A 27,470-nucleotide genomic window follows, 5' to 3' on the forward strand; every position below is an offset into this window, starting at 1 on the left:
GATCACCGCTTCATTGATGAATTTTAATTTAATCAAGATTTCCTTAAATGCATTTAATTAAAATAAACTTGGTAATAAACAATAAAAAAGATTATTCAAGTTTACAAGCGATGAATTTATTTTTATAATTTATCAGTGATTTTTTTAAGTTTTAGATTTTTTTATCTTCTTAAAATCTTATCTTTTCTTTCAAATTATTAAGTAATTTATTTATTAGCATGTGCACGATCGTCTTGATTTACGTATTAACGACACATGAAACATGTATTATAATTTGACACTTGATTTTAAAAAATAGTTAATTCTTTAAGCGCCATTTTTTAAAATATCGGTCGTCAATCGCAATTTTATGTTCAAACTTAATCTAGACATAAAAAATAGCAATTGTTTAGCTACAATAACTTTTAGCTTTACAATCAATATTTTCAATTTGTCTAGACTCTCACTCATACTAACAATATTCTCCAGAATATTCCTATCTTCTATATTATTTATACATTTAATTTAAATAGATAATTTACCTATCCAGAGAGGTCAATGTCATTGTGCAACTATCTAACCGTAGGGCACCACGATTAAATTTCAATAAAGATGTTATGTTTGCGCAGGACGATGAAAAAAGTCATAAATTTGTATGGATTTTAAAAAAAGGTAGTAGAAAGACTGTCAAAATGACGAACGGGGAGGTGTGGGAGAAAGATCGTTTTTATTATGTATATATTTCTTTTACTAATACGATAATACGTATGGGATTTTTAAAATTACATTTAGTACTTAGTGAAGAAACAGTACCATTTTTCCATTACTCATATTCAGCAAGCACAAATATGTCATTATAATACGTATTATAGTATACCGATAATAATATCGGTCTGGTACTTTATGTATACTCACGACTCTCGCGGTCATTAGATCAGCCTGTCTATTTTAATCAATTTTTTTGTCATTTTTAAAAACATTATTTTCATTCTTTTATTATAAAAGTTTATTATTTATTAGTTCATGTATATTTGATCTCATCATTCTCACATATCATTTGGGCAAAACATTGACGTCTTCTCAGCACTTTTTTTTTTTGGACGCTATAACGCTAAGGTATGTCATCAAATTATCTTAAAAAATATTAGCTCTCCTTTAAACCTCCAGGAGAATAGTGTCTTGCAATTTACGTTAGTATTAATTTTAATTTTTCTTGTAATTTTTTTAAGCATTGCACTATTTTCACACACTGGAGGAAAAGCACCACAATATAATACAAACTACGTCACGAACTCCATTTTATTTATGCAAAAAAAAATGTGACAGAAGTTCGAGACGGGTAATTCGGATCGATAGTCGATCAGTTACAGCTTCGCTCACATGCATTCTTATTTTTCTCTTTTATCACACTCACAATTTCTCACTTAAGTCTTATTAATCCTACATTTATCGCGAATGTATAACAAACTGTGCTACCTTAAAGGTCTTTCGTGGCCATTCGTCACTAAAAAGTTTTTCCATTCGTATTTTTACAACCAGCAGTCGTATACAATCTCTTTATCTATATTATTTGGTTTTCTTTATAAATATTTAATCGATAAAAAACGGTGCATCTCCTCCACATAAATCTGGTAGGTTTTATGAATGTCAATCTAAAGCTAATTTATTGACTAGGTTTTCGCTTTCCTGCACTGTTTTTTCGAAAACTTTTTGGACGAATAACCACATGATACCATTCTTAACTTGTTCCAATAGCGACCGGTTTAACATTGTGAACAACATCGATCCAGGCAATAGTTCACTGTAATGTTGTCGTTACGTTCGACGTAACGACCTAACATTCACTTCAGTCCAATTAAATTCACTGAAACACCGGTCATATATATATATATATATATATATCTATATCACTTGTACATACATTTATATATATATATTTTTATATTTATATATATTTATTTATATATCATTTTTCAATAAGAGAATTTTTCTTTCGTGTATACGGCAGTCAAAATTTCATCATAGATTAAAGTCTATAACGAAACGTTTCGCACGTTGCATTATTTATTTGCTTAATCACTATGACCCTATGTATGGCTTTTATAATATAACATAAGTGTTTGGCATCTTTGAAATACACAAATAGACTTTGGTATAAAACTTTTGATAGTAATCAGTGTATGTACGTTTTTTTTCTCTCTCTTCTTTTCTATCGTATGATGCGTTTCGCATTACAGCGGCATATTTTTTTATATTTCATTGTATTCTTTCCGTAATTTCACACAAACTTTTTTTTAAAAAAAAAAGGAAATGTTTTTATGTGTTTCATATATTCTTCAGACACACACGCACACAGCCTTGTAAACTAATTGAACAAACTTTCGTGGATTTCAAAGTTTGCGAGTTGTAATTTTCTCTAGCAAAGTCCATCAAGTCGCCAGAGTTTGCAAACAGTTGAAGTGCCTCTCCTCCTTCGTCGTTTCTTAGTCGATGGATTCGCTGCTTTCTTTACGAACTTAATATTGTAAGGATCTTCAGCTAACTCTGGGTACAATTGTGGATCATGAATGTATTCACATTCGTAATTTGATGCAGAGCCATGATTCTCTATTTCTTCTTGTTCTGCTGCCATCCATTCAATAGAAGTTGGAGTTTTTGCTCTAAGAGCTTCACGTTCACGATGCCAAGCCTTACGAGTTGCGGTGGATTTTGCATGATGAAGTAGCCTCTGTTTTTCTTTTTCTGCTGTTGTTCCGTAACGAAGATTCACTACATAGCTGGCACCATGAATTTTTACATCAACAATATTACCACTGCCATTCTCATTTCCGTGGAAAGTCGTATTAACTTGTCCACCCAAACGCTTGAGTTCTCCTCGATCGTCCTCAGCTTTTCCGATTTCTTCTTTAACAAAGTAAAATGCATCTTGCTGAGCATTATGAACAACAAAGCTGAATGGTAGAAAGTACGATCGATTGAACACAGTCGTAAAGACATCACGGTAAATTGGGTTAGCAACGGAAACACTTGAAACAACTGCCTGGCCATCGGCAGTTCTTGAAACTAATATTCCTTTGCCAAATGGTGGATCTGAAGCAGCACCCAAGCGATTTGGAAGGAGTTCACTTAGATCTTTCTTCAAAGCTGACCTAGGAGGAGCTAAAAGACTTGCAGCATCTCCTGAATGTCTTTGAGCGATGTATGCTAAGAATCCTGATTGAACACCCATATTGCGATTTTTATTTTTTTCACTAAGAATCAAAGCTTGTGGGTTTAATGATGGAGGCACTTGACTATCAGGCAGTTGGTTCGGGAATAGTTGCGGTGCGAGGCTTTTTAGATCATAGCCAAGTAGTGAAAGCCATGATATGTGGTCTGTAAAAAATAAATTTTTAAATAATTAAAAGATGATTTAAAAAAAAACATGCAAAAGTACAGAGTTATTTTTAATATTTAATTTGTGAAAATAGATTTATATTCTTCAATTTAATAATAAAGAGTAAAACTTTATTTTCTTTTCAAATAGTATTTGTTGATTCGTAATAAAAGTAAAGCTCGTAATTGATAAGAATTTTTCAATTAAAATTCCAATTAGTATGCGTTAATTATAATGATTGAATCTGTAGATTGTTATGCATTTCCAATTTGATTAAATGAGAAAGAAACAAACCTGTTGGTTTGCGTTCTTCGGTATGTCTAACATCGATTGGATTATTTCCATTAAATCTATATAAATGAAGATGCGTTGGTGTTGCAACACGATCAAGAACATTTTCCCAGAGAGGTGACATCCATTTTCCTATTAGTGGGTCATATACTTTTCCATTTGGCATGTGTACCAAAGATGTTACCTAAAAGATATAACATTGATTAGATTCTATAAAAATAATTATCAATTAACTCTATAAAGTAAAATAATAAATTGAATTAAATGATCATAAAGAAAGTTATTTTTCTAGAAGATAAAATAAAACTTTACGAACCTTATCTAAAAGACCACCGCAAAAGTCAACAGGAAGATAAAGATATGGATTCGAATCATAAACTATATGACCGTAAGGAGATCTCATAAGTTCTCTAATACCTTCTCCATATTGATTAAAAATCATGATTGGTGTACCACATTGATCTGTAGCAATATAATATTTATGTCTATAAATTTGGGCATAAATAAGATGACCTCTATCATCGTAAACCAGAGACATAAGTTTTCCATCCCGAGGGCTGTATATTTGACTAACTTCATGAGGTCGTTTTTGATTGTTGTAGAAAAATTGAGTAACATTTCCATAATTATCTTTTCTTGTAGCTAATCTATTTAGATGATCGTAGTAATAACGTACATCAAATCGACCTTTCTTTGTAGCTCGAGTTAGAAGACCTTTAGCATTATAATTAAATCTTTCTTCTCTTGCATTTTGAATCACTTGGCCACGGTTGTCGTATTTATAAAGACCATCGCCAAATTTAACGATTCTATCCATATTATTGTACTCCATAGGAATAGTATTTCCTCGATAAGTCAAGGACAGCATATTTCCATTACCATCATACTTAAAACTCCAGGGTTCTTGTGCTTCTACACCTGTTAATTGACCATCTGAGTCCCAAGTGTAATTTTTAACGTTTGTATAAGTATTAACTCCAACATTGCTCGTATCTGTTCGTGTTTGGTTGATACGGCCTTTCGAGTCATGAGTGAACTCCATTCTGAATACGACTAGTCCATGAATCGTCACGGTTACTTGAGTTTCGAGGAAATATTTGTCTATGATACGAGAGAAGACAGCAATTCCATCCAAGACCATTGTTTCATTTGGCGAGGGTTTGGTGATTTTGAATTGGCCAATCTGGTCTAGTGCACCAGTTTTTTGGCTGTAGGCCATAGTGTGGGCTGGTAACGTTTGACCTCCTATTCTACCTTGAATGGCGATTAATCTGTAGTTGGCGTCGTAATCAAAAGTAAACTTGGCATTGCTGAGCCCGGTCTTAGCTTCGAAGTCAATACGCTCTTCTACTAAAAGTCCGGCACTGTACTGATAGTCCCACTTGTATTCCACATCTTTTTCTGTGTGAATTACTTCTGAAGGTAAGCCACTTTCAGTATATCTAATCTCACTCTTACCATCACCGTGAACGACCTCAGACAATTGGCCCCAGGGATGATATCTATAAACAATGCGCGCTCCATCGCCAGGAAAGACTGTTTGCAGAAGATTACCATCGTGACTGTAGTGTTGTAAATAAGAACGAGTACTTCCTGGTGGTGTATAGGTGACTCGAAGGAATCCCAAAGATGCTTGACAAGAGAATGAATGTCTAGTACCAGCAGGCAGAATGACATGTCTCAATCCACCGTTTTCATCATATTCCAAAGAGAATTCTCGTCCGCTTGCCAAAGTTATATTAGACAGCATGTTAAAGTCATTGTAAACGTACCATTTGGTACCGTCTTGTTTATTTGTTACTTCGGACAATTGTCCGTGTCTGTCATAATTATAAGATTCATTGGAGGATCCCCATTGCCAACTCTGGATTCGATTAAACCAGTCATAAGTGATATTAAGACTATGCCCGTATTCATGCGGCTGCCAAGTTAATGGTAATCCAGCAAGATCGAATGTCACATTTAACAAAGGATTTGAAGGTTGAACGTAAAATGTCTCACGTCCTAGTAGCTGTTCAAATTTCACGCCAATTACGCGCGAATCATTGACCCATATCTCGCGGTTGAGTGTTTGTTGAGGATGACTGACTTCACCAACGAGGTTGTACGTTGTTGTCATTGTATTAATTAACTCTCCTAATGTAAGCACTTGGTAGCTCCACATAGGCAACATTTCAGCTTCTACAGGCAATGCTGCTTCCAACAGTGGATGTTTAGTCATTGCTGCACTGAGAATTCTGCCGCCTCCAGGTAATACAACCTCTAAGCTGTTATTAGCAAATGCCGTTGCCTTTTGAATCTTACTACCGTCTGTTATTGTTAACATATTAGATCCTTGCTTCTTCATTTTATATTCTATTATTTTATGCTTGTTAGTCTTTGCCAGAGCTTGTAATGGTGCTTCAACCTTTACTGACAGACCTTCATCATCAGATAACTTTGAGGTCAATTTTATAGTCTCTCCTGTTGGTAAAATAATATTTGATACACGACCTAAATTATCATAGTTGTAAATGTATGTTTCTCCACCACCGGAACGACTTGTCAATAAACCAGAATCTGCATCGTAGTCTAACGCAATTTCAGATCTACCATTCTCAGATAGTTTTTCCAAGAATCCAACTGCAGATATCTTTAACTCAGATTTATGATCCTGTGAATTCTCAATGGAGCTGACAACACCACTGTAATCTCGTAAGAATGTGATTTTATTTCTTGCACTGTCAGTTACGGTTGACAGCTTACCGAAACTTGTATTCTTTGAGTAAAGGAATGAGTATCGTGTTCTTCCGGTTGTCAAATCTTTTGTAGCTGCATGTTGACCGTATCTATTGAATACATAAATTTCATTCGATGGTGGGTAAGGTATTTGAAATTCACCAGCCTCATCAAGTTTAGGTAAATAAGGCTTAAGAGCGAGTATATGAAGACTCCCTTGATCTGCAACGTGAAGTACACCATCAGGAGATACTGCAAGAGCAGAAATAGCTTTAAACTTTGCATTAGAAGATAATAGAGTTTCTGTACTACTGATATCATCATTGCAGGTACATGTATCAGATATTTTTGAGTTTGGTGTAGTATTATTACATTCACATTGGTCATGACGGTCTTGTTGACGTCCAGCATAATGGGACATTTTTCCAGATGAGTCCACAACTCGGATTGAGTTAACACGATGTGAATTACTTTCTGCAATGTACAATTCTCCAGTAGGGCTAAAACTAACAGCAAGTACGGAGCCAAGTACTTGATCAGACTTTTTATTATTGATTGGAACAGTTGAATTGACTTTTGTCGCATCTCCACTATTAACATTGCTTGTACAATGGAGTGGAGTTCCAGCGACAACACGGACTTTGAGATCAGTAGTCAGTTTGAGAACTAGTCTGTCATCAATAAAATGAAGTGTACCGTCTAGAGGACTCAATGTCAACCCCGTAGGCCATTGGAGTTGAGCTTGACGAGCTGGAATAGCTCCAATACACGGGGCGGGTGACCAATGATTGTGATGTCCATGATGACCAACTAGAGTATGAATTATTTTTCGAGAATCTACTGCTCTGATATTAGTTCCATCAGCAATATACATTGTTTTATCGGCAGCTATGGCAATGCCTTTAGGGTGTGCAAGTTTAGCAAGAATGGCTGGACCTTCATCTCCACAATGTCCTTCATCACCAGGAATACAACGCTCTCCACTACCAACAACTGGCTCAATATTAAGACTAGGATCTTGTACTGGAGCCAATGATATTGTTTTGAAAATTCGATGTTTTTCTGGATCACTGATATATAGGTGACCATCTGCAGGCGATACACATAAATAGTACTGGTAGGCAACTTGAGTGGCACTGAGAATAAGTACAGTATAAACATTGCCTTCTGGGTCAATTCTTCGAACAAGATCAAAATCTCCTACATAAATACTACCATCTGGGCCACTTGCTAGTGCAACTGGAGTCAATAATTTAGCGTCTTTGGCTCGCCCATCGCAATCTTGACAAACGAGCTTTCTTTGGAAGCCTGTTCCCATAACAACCTCTACTATTCTTGGATATTGTTTGAAATGCAAAGTCGAGCCATCTCCTTTCTGTAATATGCCTTCATGGAAATTATAGTGATGATGAATATCCAAACTCCAACCGCCAATATCCGAGATATCGACATCAAAGCCTTGTAAGGTTGCTGTTTGCGTTTCCCAAATGATTGAAGGACAAGTCGAGTGCTGATAACCCACAGAAATTCGTGCTTGTGCTACTCCGTAAACCTTCTGCTTATAGACATTCCTCTTGTTCCAAGCAAAGGTATGAGTCAAATTAGGATCAGCTTCATAGATTTTGGTATGTACAGAACCCTCGATTTCCACATGAACATGAACATGAGTCAGAGATGGTGGAATAACTGACCCCGTCAATTGCATTCGAACTGTAGATAAGTAATTAGCTGCTTGACTACTCTGGTACATCAGATGCACATTTGATCCTGGTATTGGAATACTTTCTTGAACAATCTGAAAAATTATTTGATCAATTTAGTTCAAATGTCATTTTTTTTTATAATAAAAAAAACTTTCTTATATAATAAATATTTACCTGAGTCTCAGCCAGAACTAAACTTTGTCCTGGCAGTCCGCCAACTTTTTCAGGCATCCAAGTGCCAACAATTATAGGTTTAAGTATTTCATGATCGTGCTCCATGCAAGGTCCATTATCGACAAAGAGACCCATTGGTAATCCCGAAAATCCTATTTTAATTAAGAATAACAAAAATTATTTTAATTAAAATTTCTTTTTATAGATACACTTTTTATTTATCGATTAAATTTCGTTCAAATGATATTCGTTAAACCTCAAACAAATGTAGTTACACTGAATAAAAACATTATTTATCAAATGGTAGTAAATTTGAATTTACTGGACAAGAATTATTCAAATAAAACCTTTATTAATCAAAATAAATGTTTACGTACAGCGGATTTTAATGAAGATTTATTAGATTTGCATATAGCGCGTTAGATAAACTAAATTCATTATCTGAATTTCCTCTTGAATCTAAACGACAGCTGTGATAATAAAATAACTAAAAACATAACAGAAAAAAAAATACTCACCAATACTTGAACTAGATTGTTGATTAGATTGATCAGACCCTTCCTCTGCTAAAGTCATTACCACTGGTGGTAGGACAACTATTTGATTCCATGGGACAAATACGGTCCTTGTGAGAGGCTTGAAGGGGTTACGTTGGAATTGAAGTGTAACTGCTCCACCGCCATTCACCAGAATATCGAACCTAGAATATAATGAACATTAGAGTCGTCTGTGTAATTAAATCGGATTATCAGAAAGTATTGATTATCAATGTGAATGAGAATAGAATAATTAAAAGTATCATTAGATGAAATGAAAAAATTTTAATAATAATTGTATATACATTATATTAATATGAAAGCCTGTCAATTTGATTGCGTGTATTTTGGTTGATAATTCGGAGAGTTTAAGCGCTAAGAGGATTTCACTGTCGACCAAGAGAAAAGCTAATCCTCATAATACCCTAGATGCAAGAATAATTAGGAAGCTTTCAACAATATCAAATCCGGCTTTGACGTCATTTCTCTTTTCCTTTGCGATCTTCTGATCTACGATTATCAACTTCATAATGCTGCAATCGATAATGAGACGTTGTCGAAAGATTTGTTCTAGTGATAGTGGGAATTAGATAAATGAATTCAAAATTTAATTGATAATTATTGAGGGTGAGATACTGCCAGCAAGTAAAGTCTAGGTTATTGAAGATCAGCTTAAGATTGGATCAATGAATTGTACATTGAAACCAGCTAATTTTATTTTAAATAGTCTTTGAGGGAAGTTATTTAATTTCAATTTTCCTTTCTAAATAATGACATAATTCTAATTATTTAATTAATTAATTAATCATCTTTTTGAATAGTCTATCATAAATCTTGAAAAATATTTTGTAAATGAAACTTTTATGATTTATTCTTGAAAACCAACCCAATTTTTATTTTATCTTCTTCAAAATGGGTTATAATACCAGCAAACAAATTTATTATAATAATGAAATGAATGAATTAAAGAAGCCTTATTTGCCTAAGTAACTTTATAAACTTTTAATACTCACCATCCTCCAGCTCTAGTGAGTGTAAATCCAAAGCGTTGAGTTTTGTCCACTGAAACTCGTATTCCTACTATTCCCAGTCCTTGTTCCGTTACTACTTGGCCCCTCATCACTGCGACTCGGCTGTGACAAATGTCAGATATACTACCCAATTCTCATAACAAATGTAATAATGTGGTGTATGATGTGGATTGGGATGCTGTCGATGATTCGGGAATGCCGATTCGATTCGTACCGAAAAGAGAAATGCCACGCTTCACAACTGAATACTTGAAATTTCTAATGACGTTCTCAAGATCTCGTTATCAAGTTTATTAAGTTTCAACAGAGGATGCTGAGAGCGAACAAGTGGCTCCGACGTTCAGTAGAAATACGTAAAAGTACCAAGGAAGTAGAAAACGAATTTTAAATTTACGTGAAAAACGTAGGAAAAAAAAAAGTCAAAGTGTAGCAGGAAGAAGAAAAAACAGTAAGAAGAAGAAAAGTAGAAAGGTAAGATAGAGAAAAAGAAGTAGATTTACGAGTTTTGACGTTGGACGATCGTGAAGATGATGCTTTATTGGTAGGTCGCGCATACTCCGTGCAATACCGGTATTATATGGATACGAATCAGCTTTCCCGGTCAACGATTCTATGCGATTTAATATTCTCACTTTGCTTGGCACTAGGATGCGCGGATCGATAAATGCTCCACCGACAAACATTGAACTCGCTCGGACAGCAATGCTCGACCGGGCCGAATTTGAAGCGACGAGTGGAACAAATAGATTTTACAACTGGACAATGAAATGTGCGAGGAAAACTCGACCTGATATACCACCCCCTTACGCCTGATCATATATATTTTTATTTCGATATGGTCTACCAGTTGTACGCAGGGGAAATTTCAGGTCACGATATCAACTCGTTCAGCTTGGTGAGAATATTCAATCGTTTGAATTATAAAATTTTCATCCCGTGGGTCGGGGACTTTTCATGAAGTAAAATAGCATGCATATAGATATTTGTATTTGTATATATATATATATTATGTATAAAATATGTGTATATAAACGAATATATAGATAATGTAGTAAATTGAAGGGTATTTGGATGATTGCGTAAAATTGAAATGTAAGCTTGAAATTATTAAAGCAATCATGTGTGTGCTGAATATAATATAATTAAATGAAGATTATATAGAGGCGATAATATATATAATATCCTTGCATTGTAAAGTTTGTTATATATGATATATATGCAAGAAAAAATAGTGAATAAATATATATTTTTTATTGTGTGTGCACGGGATATCAAAAATATTCAACGAAATATCCCGAGCTCGTGGAATATTATTTCGTTGCATACATAACAAGCTATACAATCATGATGCACTTATGGTATATCCAAAAATATATATATAATATTCAATTATGTATCAGTCAGTTCCTAAGGAACTGCGAACAGGGGAAAGTATATTTCTTGGAGGATCACACTCCTTCTTGATTGATCGTTACCTTGCAATCAATTTCACGTGCATCATTATACTTTATTGATCTATAGACCCCAGACTGACACACCTTCTTTAGGCTTTCATTCAACAAAATAGACAGCAGACATGTTCTTTAATCATCCAATTATTTCCCTGTATCAATTATTAACTCTTGATTGGCAGGACATTACATTAAATTTTTATTAGCTTTGGAATGAAAGAAGAAAAAAATATTATACTGAATTGATAACTGTAGAATTGTATTTTAATTATTTATTTTTAATTCAACAAATTATTTAGATTAATTCTTGATTGACACATGGGGTGAATATGTGTTTTTTTTTTTAATAACAATTGGATGAATTAAATTTTATAACAATCTTGATATTTTGGTGCTGATTAAGGATCAGAGGGGAAATGAATTATTTTTGAAAAAAAAGGTGGTGTGTCACTTTAGGGAGTGTTAAAAAATTGAATGTAAAAAAGTATGTTTATAAAATCTTCGCAGCGTTGCTTCCTGCCATCTTATTATCGATGACTTGGGGATCAAACAATCCGGGGTGCTGATCCTCCAAGTATGAGCACAGCAAGGTGGCAGGCACTGTTGTCAACTACTTAATAATTATTTCAAACCATAACAAATGGTAAAAATAAATAAATGAATAAATAAATATATTATTGAAAAACACATTGAGATCATTAGATACAGACACCAAAACCTATTAAATAATGTAAATTAACAAAATAACGAGCGGTGTCTCTCGCGAAATCATGTCATTCTACTGTCGACTTTGTTTTCGTTTATCTATAAGAAAAGATATTAAAGACGCGAGGTAGTCGAGGCACATCGGCAATACAGAATAATTGAAATTATTGCCGACATAATCGCGTGCAACATGCCTCATAACTATATAATTCATTCTTTAGTATTTTATTGATATTTTTGTAGCTCTTTTCCATCCCCGAGGATTTTTCTTTCAATTTTAGGAGTGAAAATGAGCAAACCCAAATTACTTTTCCCTATATTTTTTTGTTTTTATTTTTTAATGCATCGAGACATAATTTGTAGATGTTTCAAATTTTTTTCAATTATTTTAAAAATTCCAATTTTTAATCTCGTCCTCCCGGTATACTCACATAAAGGGAATATATTTTTATGGAGTGGAGTGGAATAAGACAATGGATAGACAGACACAAGGTACGATGGTGTAGGCTTGATTGGACAAGGGTTATTGGTACACTGTAGACAGTAATACAGACGTAGACAAAGGACAAGGAGAGATTGTGAATTTAGATGTATGTATTTTTTTTTAAAACTTATTATAATAATAATAACAATATTTTATTGATTAATCAAAATCAAATTAAATGATTATTCAGAAATATATACAAGACAAATATCGAACCGATTGAACATAGATTTTTCAGCCGATCATTTGAGTTAATAAGCAGTGAAAAAGTATCGGTTAATTGCTTGTTATTGTGTAAATAATTTATTTGAACAATGTCAACAAAATAAAAGGAAAAAATTCAACGAGTGTATTATTTGGCGCGTAACATTATTATTCAGCGATGTGTAATAATGCTAAAGGACGTTCACTATATAGACAAGGTTCGACAAGGATATACACAGAATACAAGCCTCGCAACACAAAACAACACAAGACTGAGGATTATTTTAGTTGGTAACATGGTAACAACACTAATAGGACTATAAAACGCACTAATAGGACAAGAAGACAAGGCATAACATAAAATGATAAACATCTGATAACATATCACAGATAGACACAGAGACAGCTCGTACAATTTGTACTCAATGTACTTTTATAAAGGTCGATTGCTCCGGCCACGTTTTATCGTTTATAATTTTTTTATTTTATTTTTATTACTATACACAGATTCATTTTTTTCTCTCTCTCTCTATCTTTTTATTTATTTATTATTTATCAATTTTCAATAAAGACTAGTCAATTTAATTCGCATTGAGTAAAGTGTGATTGATGGAATTTCTCAAATAGATTATTCATTGAATGTATGTGAAAAAGAAGGCATCTGCGAGCTAGATAACGCAGACGGAGCCTCGAAACGATATGAAGAATATAAAGGGCTGAGAGCCAAAGTAAAGAAACAAGCGCTCAAACTCAGCAACGCAACAAGTAAATGGCTAACCTATTGAAGTAAATAATTCGAGCAAGAAATAATAATGATGATATTTAATATAAAGATGATACGAGAAATAAAGATCAAAATGAAAGATAGAGTTAAAATAATAGTGATTATTTTAAGAAAGAAGATGAATAATAATATGAAGAAATATGATTGATGAACAAGAACAAGACGAGCAAGAACAAGAATAGAAAAAGATTTGATTTTATTTTAAAAAAAGAAATAAATAATAATTTTCAGTAACAATAATGAATAAAAAGGCAGGCCAAGAAAGTATGGAGCCATTATGAAAACATATAAGATGATTTGTATACGAGCGAGGATGCATAGATGATTGGACATGAACGTTTGGTTTGCTTTTTAGCGAGAGCTGCAACTTACCACGGTGTAAAGGAACTCCAGAACGCACTACGTGTGGGAAAACCAACGAGAAGAAAGGGCGTTACCACGGTCACAGAACCCACATTTGCGGGCAATAACGATGCTCGTACGCAACATTGCACGCCCGAGAAAAAAATTCGCAACACGTTATTTACGGCTTTCTTTGCAGCAAAAAAAAACCGTTATAGTTTGTGAAGCGAACGCGAGAAAGACTCTTTTACTAGAAATTATTTTCATCAGTTGATTCTATTTCATTATTTACTTTACTTTCTCTTTTATTTTATTCATTATTTCATCTTATGATTTTTTCCAAATTTTCATTTATAAATTTTCAATGAATTTCAACAAAATTTACTAAATCCGGATTTTAGATAAAATTTAAGCTTCCGATTCCGGCCTCGGCGAGCTAGAGCTTTTAATGGAGTCCAGACGAGCGAGAAACAACGATGAAAGTATATAATAAATATATATATGTATGTATTATACGAAGAGCTTTCTCGATTCTGGTCTCTCTTTCTCAGCCTCACTTGTCCAGCTACTCTCAACGGTCTCTTTTGCTCACACATATTCTCTCGACTTTCTTCCGCTTTCTCTTTCTCTCGTTGTTGCAATGTTCCGTACGTCATTACAGAAACAATAGACGTAGACACACTAATCAAGCGTACTCATCATACATACTTGTCTCCATCCTCAGTCACTCACATTAAATTCATTCACTCGCTCTTACATTCAACATATAATGGTACATTAATGACAGACACAAGTTGGAACACAACGCAACAACACACGATATTAAATTATATAACAACGTAAACACCCATATCGGATAACCATTTTTTTCATTTACATCTCAATTATTTTTTATTTGCTTTCTTCTTTTTTCCTCATTTCTTTTTTTTTTTTTACTTTATTTCATTGGACTTTGTTTTTTTTCGTTGTTTATTTTAACAATTTTCTACAAATTACTGCTCACATTGGCTTTAAAATCATTTAAGTAAAATAGTTTAAAGAAAAAAACAGGAATGACGAAGCGATACTCTTGGGTAACGATTGATTATCGATAGATATTTTCTCCAACAACAATTCTCTCGTGTGTCTGACTGTATCTTTATCTCTTCCACTGCTCGATCGATTACACAGGCCTAGTTTTATTTGGTCTACACAAAAAGTTAACTTGAATTTTCGTTTACTATCAAAACATTCTCCTGATGCCAGTCGTACACTTTATTAATCCGAAAATCGACTTCTTGATGTTAGAATTTACTTAGAGTTACATTGAGTTTCAAGTCACTTCAGTTACGTATGTACGTCAACGAGTGATTTATTCTGTCCCACGACAATTGAAAAGTTCTATGCATCAGTAAGTGGGTTTCAAGGTGTGTGTCACGTCGTGAAGAGAAAAAGAAAATTGCCAAAGTGAAAGAAAAAGAAGGTCCAATGGAACCCCGTTTGTCAATAGCTTGAGGAAAATTTTAGAATCTCGTTTTCAAAACTCTACTTCTCTTCCCTTACTTCTAACTCAACTATTCAAAGTATGCTCGTATGAATTTCAAATTTTTCACTTTACCTAAACGACAATAATTTTGAATGACTTGACAGTATTATATTGAATGTGCATTGAATAATTTGATAATAAAAATTACTATGATACAGGATGTGATATTTGACCGGGATTGACCTCGTCAATCGATTTGACTAGACATGGCGTGATCATGGCGTATATTGACAAATAGAGAGTATTGAAACCTGTCTTATTGTGACAGGTAGCAAAATGATTGATACTCTTCGTGATATCTTTAGACTCGATTCGCTTATTCCTATCGCTCCGTCATTCCTATCTGCAGAATACCAACACCAGTAAAATATAATGCACGCTAATAAAAAGTATATAAAAAGAAAATAAAATGTCAAGTTACATCTTTTCATTTCCTTCATGAGGAAACAGTAGAATAAAATTGAGAAAAAAAAACAAAGCAAATAATAAATAGCGGATTTCAAACTTGTGTCCATCATGTTAAAAGTACGTTTAAATTGAATGCCAAATTGAGAGATGAATTCATTATTCAAATGTATGATTAATTTTATTACTTCCACTATTTGAGCTAAATAAACGAATAAATTAAGTTTTCAACTTGGCATCAATTTCAACGGTTTTACCATGAAATCCTTTCGTATTTGCCCGAGAATTATAATAACGGGCAATTCTGAAAGTGCACATATGAAATAGCTAGCATTTGTCCATCGTTATTCTTATAAATATTTTCTGTCTTATAGCGAATTTTAATTGCCATTTAATTCATACGTATAAATATATAATAAATATATATATAAAGGAGCTATTTAAGAAAGATTTACGCGAAAGCAAATGATCTTAAAAGTAACAACGAAATTACTGCTGAAAAAAATTACATTGTTTTTTTTTTCTTTACTTTAATGATTTTCGTTATTCTTTGACGAACACTGAGTCTCAAACGGCTATAGGTGAGTGGTGATCTTGGTGATGGTAAGGTAACACACATAAGGTTTAACATTAGACAATTACACGAATCCCCTGAATAAAAGGCACCAAGTCGATCAACGTTGGATAAAATATACCCATCATGTGTCCTCGCAGCAATGCCAGAAGTAAAGAACCTTCAGAAATCTTGAGACTCTCAAATTTTCTCTTCAAGTTTACGTTCATTATGCATTATTTTAAGCTCTGAAATATTGATCAAGTATACCATGGTACAACGAAGGTCCCTCGTTTAGACTACACTTGATAAAAAGGTTGAATAAATTCATAGCCAATCAATGATTTATATAATACATATTGATTGATAATTAGCACAAAGAAATGTGTTTATTGTAAATCAATAACAAACGTAAAGAATAAGAGATAAAGTAGTCCTTTGCTCCGGCAATGTTATCGAGGTGATCGTCGATGCACCTGTCATTCAGGGGAGGGAGAGGGCAGGTAACAAACACTTGGAGAAGGACGTTTGATTTAGTAAAAGGAGGTTCGATTGGAGTGAACTTGTCACTCTGTCGCGCGGTAACCTGAAGACCGTATATTTGACAACGATTGAACGTAACCACCCCGTGGGACATGTTAAATAAAACTTATCCAAGTCTACGTCGTTGTTACTACTTGACCGTCACTCACGATAGGATCCACTTGTATAAAACACAGAGTGAAAGAAATTCTTTTATCTTATTTTTTCAACTTTAATTCTTTTGCTTTATCGCATTGCTCCCTTGACACAGCTCGAAATTTACAGATTTTTGTTCGATATATTTTTTTTTTTCCATTGAAGATACCTTGAAGCTTATAGGGATATTGGCACGCGAAGAATTCCGATTATCAAAGAGATTTCTCTCTTTTCACCCTTTTGTTAAATTAATTCAATCGCATTTCAATTCTTGTATCTTTTGGCCAAAGAAAAGCGGAGTAAAGGCTAATATCCGTGAACGGGAAAACTCTTTTGTAGTAATTTTCTTTGTTTATTTGATAACCCCATTTCAACTGTCAACAGATCTAATTCAACGTACCTTAAACTTGATAAGATTTAATCTTATTTAAGTGGTACTTTTTAGATATATTATTAATGTATAAAACATAACAAGGATGTCATCATGATTGAATAATATTTAATTAAAATTCCCATCGTGAGTTGAAGCAGCCATGTAAAACGATATTTAATTATTCGAACGTTTGTTTATTATATTGAATAGTTAATTAGTCCCATTAAATTCGCCGCGTGCCTCGAATATTTTTATTTCAATTAAAACAAGTAATGGCAAGATTGACGAAGATAATTTTATTAGAAAATTAATTTGTTAATTCTTTTTTTCCTTTAATTTTTCACTTTAATTTCAATTTAAATCGCGATTTATTCTCTGCTTAAATTTTTATGAAAAAAATTCGGATAACCATCTTTTTTTCTTTTCCTTATTCCCAACGCAATATATTCTCTCTTTGAAATTTACTCATTTGTACTAATGAAACTTACTGAAAAAAGTTGATCCTACCTTTCATCATACTCGTCAGTGTGCACGTAACTCTGGACGCTTTTTTCTTCAATAAGGAACTTTACTCGTAACCAGAAAGACGCTGTTACACTTGGTGGTTGTTTCCGTAGTAGAACTTCAACAGGATCACTACTGACCAAGCACATAACATGTTTGACACAAGATGGTTGAGAACAGCACTCGCTATCAAAACAATCGACCATTCCGTCTAAATAGAAAAGAAGAGTTTTATCACAAACATTTCATCAAATGGTTAGAGTTTATCTTCTTGATGTAGAAAATCATCAAAACAATGTAAAAGTTATGAACAATATATATCATGAGGAAGTTTTAAACTCACCATTGTCATTATCAATATCATCGTTACATTCCTTTTCAAGTTCTATACTACAATCTTTGCCTGCCCAGCCAGTTGAACATTCACAACGATATTCTCCATCTTGGAGAGCACATATTCCATGTCTGCTACAGCCATTCTCACATCCAGCTAAAAATAAAATTAATCAATAACATAAATAATTTATATTCCAATTTAAATAGAGTTCATTACACTTTTGCTAATTATATTAATATTTATTCACAAACTAATTCTATTATTTAATCAATTTTTTGCTCTCTAATATTATGACATTAAAACAGTCAGAGAAACGGATTAATTTTATGTTTTATATTCAGTACAAAAAAAACTTCATTAAGCTTTAAAGATGTAATTAAGATAGAGTATTGGTTTTATTGCTACATTAGTTACAGTTTGTTGGCAATTATCAATTTCATTCTCATGAATTCTATAATAAGATGGTAATTTAATTCTACTTTTGATTCTTCAAACAGAAATACTTTTTTTAAAACTGTCAAACAGTATTACCTGAACATTGAGAAACTTTCTTTCAAAATATCACATATACTTACGTAGAGTACAATGTCTTCCATTCCATCCTTGGCTGCAAACACAAGTGCCGTTTTTGCACTGGCCATGTTCAGCACATCGGGGGTCGCATGGCTTTTGATCACATTTGGTTCCCGTCCAACCGTCATGACATCTGAAAAAGTAGTATAATAAATCGTGAAATAACAATGAGAAAGGTATCAGCAATAAATTCGTACTAAATAAAAATTCTCGATATCGATAATATATAGATGGAATTATTTTTAAATTATTTATCAACTAAAAATATTCAAGAGGAGTTAAGTCTACTAACTTGCAAACGCCTTGCTCACAAGAGCCATGAGAGCCGCAATCAAGGCTACAACTTGACTGAGAACAATCAGCTCCAGTCCAATGTTCCTCACAAAGACAAGTGCCAGTCTCAAGATCATAAGACCCATGGTCAGAGCATCCTGGTAGGCATTGATAAATCCTTTGATCTACTTTATCACATTTTTCACCTTGCCATCCAGCTTTACAGTAACATTTTCCAGCAACACAAGCACCATGGCCACTGCATGTTGGATCTCGACAATCAGCTATAACAATAATAATATCATCAATTACTATAATCACTCAATTAATAATTATTTTCCTCATTTATATCTGTCAGGTATGAAATTAATGGTCATCCTACACAATAACCACAAGCTCGATTTTTTGGGAGTATTTTTATTGTCATTTTTTCTTGAAAAACAATTAGAATGGATTCTTCTTTATATTAATTTGCAATTACAATTACTAATTATCTCTATCGACAATTCTATTATTCAATTTTAAATTATTATGTAATAGTTTTCAATTCACAGATAATTTGATTACTTTATTATGCGTGTAATTTTTATTTAAAAATTTTTTGAATCAAACTAGGCCAACGATTATTTTCATTCTAATAATTTGGGGTTGAAAATAGAGAATACAGATAAAAATAGTGACTATTTATTAAAATATTTTTATCAGAGATCGTTCATCACGTAGGATTGATTATTGTGGTCTGTGACAGCAACAAAAGTTCTGATTTCTTATCAGAGATTTTCTCCCATTTTCGTTGTCATTCTTTCTTTAAAACGCGTTCGTGCTAGTTCTGATTACAGTAACAGACTGAATGAATGGATAAACTTTTTAAATTATGACTCCCTGAATAATCGTTTTCTATTCTGTCAAATCTCCAACAATGAAAAATGAAGTTGTGTTGGGAATATTTTTAGAGCGTCGAAACATTGAAAATTGTTTAGCATTCCAGTAGTTGGAATTTGCTATTATCAAAAGTACATGGATATTAAAATTAGTTTTTCGTTATATTTTTCTCTTTCGCTGAACAGCAGAATTTATTCTTGAGTAAAATTGTAACCTGGCACATCGTATTATGTGGGAGTAGAGTGACATAACGGGTTCTGTGAAAATGTACGGAATATTTATGGAAATTTTGCGAGGAAATCCACGGAAGTCTGCATTGAATCTAAGCTCGACCACATGTAAATTCATCGTACCTAGAAAGCTTCCCTGAGCATTAATTATAGGTTGTTCTATACTGAGACGCTAGTGTGTTGCCATAGTTAGCCTTCATGTTACTAATATCTTGGATCTCTATGAATGTACTCAAGAGGCAAAATGGAAAGAGAGGAAGTATACAGGATGTATGCTCAAATTGGTAGAAGATTAATCACATCGTGGATAAATATTACCGTATAATCGCTTTTTAACATAAAACTTTAACTAAGTCTCTCGAATAATCATCAATTATCTTCATTACATGAATGTTTTAGTGGTAGAAAATTTTAATGAAGAAGAAATATATAAAAATAAATATATCCATTTTTCTATGTACTTAGTGGAATTGTTCTAAAAACACATTTAACTAATTTCAAAGGACTATCTGGAACTTTCGTTTTTATTTAATTATACAGAAAATTCAATTAAGTGCGAATTACTATCTGGAAACTAATTTTGAACTTTGTAATTTGAAAAAAGAAAAGATTTTTTTTTTTTTTTATTTTATTTAAAAGTTCCAAAATATTTTACATATTTAAATATGTAATTTTCTCTTATAAACTATGAAAATGATTGGAAATCCATCAAAATACCAAATAGATGATTTTAACGTGAAAAGGTCAAATTATGTACTATAAACAACTTTAAACAATGACGTGACCAAACTTTTAATGTGTGCACTGAATTTCTATCGATTTGAAAGTTTGATGAATAGCTATTGAAATTGGGTAAAGCAAGTTAATATAATTTTTTTAGGATTTGTAATTACTAATTTTAACTGACGTGATCAAATTTACTTTGTGCGTTGTCGAACTTACTAAACAATCGAACACGTTTTTCCAGTGTTCGTGAAATTAAATTGCAAAAAAGGTCTATAAAAAGTCTAAAAAAAACCTCCGGCATTCAACCAAAAGTAACAATTTTTTTTCCTGCGGAAGTCGGTAACAAAATTACTCACGCTCTTCACAGAATTCTCCCTTCCATCCGGGATTACAGACACAAGAGCCACGCACGCACTGTCCGTGCTGATTGCAATCGGGGACTTGGCAATCACCAAGCGGAATGTCGCACTCGGCACCCTTCCAGCCTTCCTCACAATGACAGATACCACCGCCGTACACTCCATGAGATGAGCAAAGAACCGGACAGACACTCTTGCTGCAATCTGCACCCTGTGGAGAAAATAAATGTTGTTATATTTTGAGTAATCATCCTGTCACTTGAATCATCATTCATTTAGACGTCCGCTTACCTGGTAGCCATCAATACAGTCACATTTTCCTAGATAACAAGATCCACGTCCAGAGCAATCATTTGGACATGTAGTAGATACTCCCTCAGCTTCAGTAACAACTAGTGTCACTTTATAAGGTCGAAGTTCATCATTATAAACAGATAAGAACCAACGTCCAGTGTCTAGATATTGAAGTAAGCTGACATTGACAAGCATTGGATTAAGTATCGTCCGTTTCATCAGAATATGATGATAATTTGTCACATCACCATCATTGTCATCATCATCATCAGAATCTGGTCGTCCAACTTCCTCATGAACAATTGATTCTTCCATGAAACTTACAGCTCCTGGGATGACTTCTCGCTTCAATCTTTGATCTATTCTACCTCCCTTAACAAATTTAACAAAGTCATACTGCGTAACACTAGGAGCGACATTTCGTCGACCGTAAACTGCAAAATTAGCTCCCCAAGGTAATGTTAAATTAAGCCTTATAAAGGCAGGCTGCTTGGTACGAAATTCCGAGTTCCAGAAATGATAAGGCGGTATGACGGCCGAGTGCGCAACATCGTATGCTTGGAGCTCCAGAACTGTTGGCCATTGTTGGGCTGATTGTTGCGTCTGAGGGTCGCTCTGCTGTTCATTGCTGTCCGAGGCGCTTGAGTGTTCTGCTGTACTCGTAGGTAGAGATTCTGAAAGATAACCATCAACTATATGAGATTTGGACAAAAGCATGCTTTTTATCGTACTCTATATCATCTAAAATGTATGAACCTTCTGTTGGTAGTTGAGTTGATACAGGATCGTGGATGTTGGCATTCTCGTGGGTTACCGTCTTTGTGTCTTGGTCGAAAATGCAGTTGGTGTTGTCTATCGGCCGCATAGAGCTGACAGCTGTAAAGAAAAAAATAGTGATTAGAAGATTGATTGTTTTTATGTGTCTAAAAATATTTTTAAAAATTAGTCTTGACGTGGAGATGAAAAATTGGTTAAAATATGCTTTTGGTAGATTTTAGATATTGTATATTTCGAACAATCATATATTTTGCTTTGATATATTTTTTTTCCACATTTTATCATCATCTAAAGTGAGCTTTGTGAATTCATTTTTTTCAATAAATATTAAGGCTTTGATACAGTTTTGTATGAATAAAAAATGGAGAAAAATGAACAGAATAATTTACGGCAGTGCATAATATTAATATTGAATTAATTTACATAAAAAAAAAATGATGAAAAATATAGAACTTTTGAATAAAATAATTTAATAAATTTGGTAATGCAACATATTTTGTATAAACTATACACTAAATCATTTCATTCATTATTTATTTTACAAAACATTTCAATAAATTTCTAAAAGGAATTTGTATGCTCATTAATTTTTTTTTAATTTCTATTTAAAATTTTCATTTTTTATTGAACATAATATAACTTTTCGGAGAAATAATTTGGCAAATTAATATGCTATAGAAAAGCATCATTCAAATATATTAAAAGTATAAATATATATTTAATAAATAATTCTGCAAATCATGGCATATGATAGAGTATTCTATTCTTTCATAGTCGCTGAGTGGATTAAGAGGCTGACAATTTAAGATGAAGAGATACAGTGTTGGTATTTACGTTAAAACTCGAAATCGACGGAATGGGAACAGAAAGAGAAGACTTGAAGCATCGAAACAAATGGCAGGAAGATATAAGTGTTAAATGATTAGACGTTGGCTGTGAAGATTAGTTAAGTTCTTAGACTGATGGATGGTGACGTGAATGAGGGAGAAAAGAGTTTCTTCCGCTCTTCAGAATCCTATCATTTAATCTCTGATCTCTCGAAAAAATCTATTTGATTGCCACTCTGACCCAATGGGTGTTATTTCGTCAATAAAAAATAAAAATACTTGACACATTAATACCCAAAGCTTATTATTATCTTCATGAATTCAACTTCAGATGAATTGCGTTTTGCTCACTAATATTTGGTAACAAAAAAAAATATCATAAGAACACTTTAATACTTTTTAGTAAATCCACTCTGTAGCAGTAACGATGGAAAGGAATTTAAAAGAGTTTCAGCTAATATTTTCTGATGAGTTAAATAAAGAAAAACTATATGGGGGCTTGGAGATAAAAAATTAATTAAATTTTTTCAACTTTTTTAGAATTAATAACCACTCACGTAACTTTTGTATTATGATTTCTGTTTACATCACTGGTGAATTGTTTAGAACAATTCCATGCTTCACATTTATTGTCAAATTTTTTCAATACATTCCGAAAAATAATGCTATTTTGCACAAAATGAAAAGTAAACGAGTAGAAGATAACTGTTTTTAACAGAGCCGGCTGTATCGAATTTTGAAAGCCATTCATTGAACTTTTGTCTCGTTGGTTTTTATTTTTGATAATTTTTATTACTCTATTCTTTTGAATTTTATTTAATTTTCTCTGCAGCTATGCAACTGACTAAATGAAAACAAAGGCCTTACACAACGAAATCTGTAAAAAGTTCATTTTGACTCATTGTCTGTATCTGTAACCATAGTTACTTAGTCATATAGATAAATATAAAAGGTTTTTTTTTTATAGAAATTCCGTACGATTAATATGACTATAATCGATTTAGTGCATTATTGATAAAGTTTTTTCTATCTTACCAGGATAGAAATATGAAATTTTTACCAAGACATCAAGCAAAACTTTAGTGGTTTTGATATTTTATATTTACCAAGAAGCAAACTTTTATGGAGAAGGGAAAAAGTTAGGTAAGTTTTGGGAAGTACGAATGAGAATTCCTGAACAACTTAAAGGAGTAAAGAGAGGATGGTGAACCACAGACCAAGAAACTAACGTGTCTTGGCTTTATACTGACGTAAGATGAAGCATGATGGACTATTCCCTTAGGGTCCTTAGTCATTTCCGTTATGTAACTATCGTTGAAATTGAGTTGCAGAGAATTGTGAATTACTTTATTTTACATTTATATAATAAAGTATTTATTACATAATACTTTATTCTCACAATTCTATTAAATTTTTTTATTTTTCAAATATTACTCTGACAAACTCATAACTTCTTTCCGTTTTTTAATCAATAAATTCCTGCAAAAAAGTTACTTTTACTTCATCTTTACGATCCTATTGATTTCTGGAGCATCATCAACTTCTTCAACACTTCTCCATCTGTTGATGACAAATTCAACAGATCGCCAGTTTTCACACTTTAAGAATATAAAATATATAAAAATACAGGAAATTGGAATAGCTATAATGCAAGAGGTTCCTGCTGACCAGGAAGCAACGGGTAAAGGGGTTGGCTCTCAGTGGAAAGGATAAAGTTATAGATGGGGGAAGGATGAAAATAGATATCGAATGCCAACTAAGTTGAACGGGCGTACAGTAGACTAAGATGCTCTGCTAACTTTTTCAATTATATCGGTCTAAGGATCGATGCCAGAACTCAAATTTCTGAGTTATATTCAACGGATTATCGCCGGATAATCCCACTCTTCTCTTCTAGCTAAGCTTCAACTCTCTAGTTGTCTAACCTAGTAATACGTACAAGAGCTACGAGTTGGCAGCAGAAACTATCTCGCAATTCTAGCATTTTACAACATTGATATCATATCAGAAGGATTTATAACTTATTTTATTTTCAAAAAAAAAAAAAAAGATTCAAATGCATTTTTACTCTAGGAATATAAAAATTTAAAGATGAATTCATAAAATATTAGAGGATTTGCAAACAAAAAGAAAGGCTTGTTTTATTTTTCATTTAGCAGGAAATAATTTTCTTATTTTTAAAATTAAATATGGAAAAGATTATTTTTCTTTTTTTAGGTGAGAAAATGTTTTAATTAATAAAGTGGTTGTTATGGTATTAAAACAGAGTCATTAATTATGAATGAATATTAACATTTAATATTTTTCTAGAATAAAAGTTGATACTAAATAGGAAAGCTGATTTTTTTTTGGTAAATAACAATTGAAGTAAAAGAGAAAAGGTTTCAAGAGTCTATTCTTTTATACTCTGAATATAATATTCAACTGCTGTTGGGAAATAATTGATTCCAAAGCTGTTTATATATACATTTATTTTTCTACTGAGTTTCATTATTTAATTTAATAAAAATTTTCAAAGCAAAGAATAATTATTACTTTAACTATTTAACGTACCATAAATATCACTATTATTAAACTGAAGCTTGTACACCCACATTAAATAATAATCTCTAGTTCTTTAATTTTTTAAATTACAAAAGAAGAGAAGTGACCTATTTTTTTTAAGTAAAAAACAGAGCTTATTGTTCATACTTTGAAGTTCTAAAAATATTCAAGAATTTTTACAAAAGAAGTTAAATTGTTTCTCTGCAATTTACATCAAATACTAGAATCTTAGTGGATGATTGACTTGTTAATTGAAAAAGAAATTACCCAACACAATGATTGAATATAAATTCTGATTGAAAAATATCTTGATGATTTCAAAATTGTGTAGGCGAAGAATATTGGATTATAATAGAAATGTCAGACTCGGAAATAATATATACATTTATGTTGGAGGTGTTGGCGCGCGTGCGAGACGTCGCGTGAGATGAGAAAGTGAAAATGGAGAAGATTTGAAAGGCTGCAACACGAGAGCAATACGAGGAGAGAAAAAGGGAGGTTCGATAGATGCAACGACAAGCAGGCAGATTGGATTCCCAACTCGATTTACCGGAATGCAGGAATAACAGCTACTGCAGGGAGCTATACTTCTGGACATTTTGAATTTGCAATCTCTTCTACGCGAAGAATATGAGACAGGACACGTGAATACTCGTCTATTCATGTGAGAATGTGCTATTGCTTTTTATCTTTATTTTATATATATATATGCTCCTTGAATTCCATTTATTTCTATCTACTTTCTTCAAGATAAATCATCTTCCCTTGTGTCTGAAAACCTTGACCGTCGTCCAGGATTTTTCTGTCTGCTCCAGCAGACTACGAAATGAAGAACCAAATCCTCAAGACATTCCATTTTCTTTGTCTATTAATCTTTTTCAAAATTCCAACATTTTCACGTCTCTGTCTCTCTTGTGTGTTCAACTTCTCGAAAGCATAAACTAGAATTTCACTCTGCTCTCATTAGGTTAATTAAAATTCATAAGATTTTTTATAAATTGCTGGAATTTTTACAAATGACTTTCTACCCTTTTACAATCGTGCAAGGTGCAAGAGTCATAAACTTGATGGTCTTATTAACATTAAATTCATTTGTCAAACTTATTTTGAAAATAGTCGAGTTAAAGTTAATGTGCTTTACACATTCAGGATAATTAATAAATTTTAGTTAGGAATAAATTTGATTTATAATTATTTTTCAACAGTATCTCAAATATAGTATCTAATCAAGTAGTTCATTCTTGAATGGAAAATTTCATTTACTTAATTATTTTTCCTCTCTATTTTCATGAGAGAAAACATGTAGTAATTTTTTTTAATTCGCTAGCATTATTAATTAATTTTTTCCATCTAAGCTATTTGATCTTCGAGTCACGTTGGTAGCTACTAATTCCCACTTTAAATAAAAAAGATTATCCCTCAATCAATGTCACAATTTATCACTTCTGAGCATATTAATCATTTTATTGGGGATAAAAAAGTATATATGCTCTCAAGTAAGTTCAATTTTTTTTGCTCAATGAACCTTCATTAATATTGATTAATAAGTCTGATGAATAAATAATAATATAACAACATTACATAATTAACTTTAATTTGTCTCCAATAGTTTACATTTTTAATATTCAACTGCTAAGATTATTCAAGAATTATAATTAAAAAAGAAATGATAAGAATTTTATCTATCATGAATCTTAGAAAAACAAAGAATTATAATTTATGATTAATCAATTTTGATATTTTATTGATTAATGATACAGAAATAAACATATTTGATTTTTTTGACAAGATTAAACCCTAGTATTCTATTTTTTGTTCCGTTATCTACGATC

The 27,470-nt window shown here is 32.6% G+C and overlaps 2 protein-coding genes across 5 annotated transcripts in view; one reads left to right on the forward strand and one right to left on the reverse strand.

The window, feature by feature from the left end:
- Positions 1-27,470, forward strand: part of LOC118072323 (CD151 antigen-like) — a 57,670-nt gene that overhangs the window by 6,167 nt on the left and 24,033 nt on the right. The window contains exon 7 of one of the 2 annotated variants that reach the window (XM_035092086.1): positions 23,042-23,230. The exons of the other annotated variant lie outside the window; for it this stretch is intronic. Coding sequence (XP_034947977.1) covers positions 23,042-23,065 — 24 coding nt within the window. The 3' untranslated portion in view covers positions 23,066-23,230. Of the gene's footprint in view, positions 1-23,041; positions 23,231-27,470 lie in introns of those variants that run through there. 2 annotated transcript variants of the gene reach the window in all.
- Ten-a (tenascin accessory) overlaps positions 100-27,470 on the reverse strand; it is a 297,917-nt gene continuing 270,546 nt past the window's right edge. For 2 of the 3 annotated variants that reach the window (XM_035092067.1, XM_035092068.1), the window contains 14 exons: positions 22,247-22,366; positions 21,488-22,164; positions 21,194-21,407; positions 19,019-19,283; positions 18,729-18,859; positions 18,160-18,306; positions 17,820-18,027; positions 13,809-13,835; positions 9,791-9,910; positions 8,760-8,941; positions 8,242-8,393; positions 3,963-8,159; positions 3,650-3,830; positions 100-3,354 (listed from right to left, as the gene is read on the reverse strand). In XM_035092067.1, coding sequence (XP_034947958.1) covers positions 2,396-3,354; positions 3,650-3,830; positions 3,963-8,159; positions 8,242-8,393; positions 8,760-8,941; positions 9,791-9,910; positions 13,809-13,835; positions 17,820-18,027; positions 18,160-18,306; positions 18,729-18,859; positions 19,019-19,283; positions 21,194-21,407; positions 21,488-22,164; positions 22,247-22,366 — 7,580 coding nt within the window. In that variant the 3' untranslated portion in view covers positions 100-2,395. The remainder of the gene's footprint in view (positions 3,355-3,649; positions 3,831-3,962; positions 8,160-8,241; positions 8,394-8,759; positions 8,942-9,790; positions 9,911-13,808; positions 13,836-17,819; positions 18,028-18,159; positions 18,307-18,728; positions 18,860-19,018; positions 19,284-21,193; positions 21,408-21,487; positions 22,165-22,246; positions 22,367-27,470) is intronic. The other variant, XM_035092066.1, reaches the window with a different exon arrangement.

Source organism: Chelonus insularis, unplaced genomic scaffold (genome assembly GCF_013357705.1).
Source record: "Chelonus insularis isolate UGA/USDA-ARS -01 unplaced genomic scaffold, ASM1335770v1 contig_93_pilon, whole genome shotgun sequence".
In the NCBI taxonomy this organism is placed as follows: domain Eukaryota; kingdom Metazoa; phylum Arthropoda; class Insecta; order Hymenoptera; family Braconidae; genus Chelonus; species Chelonus insularis.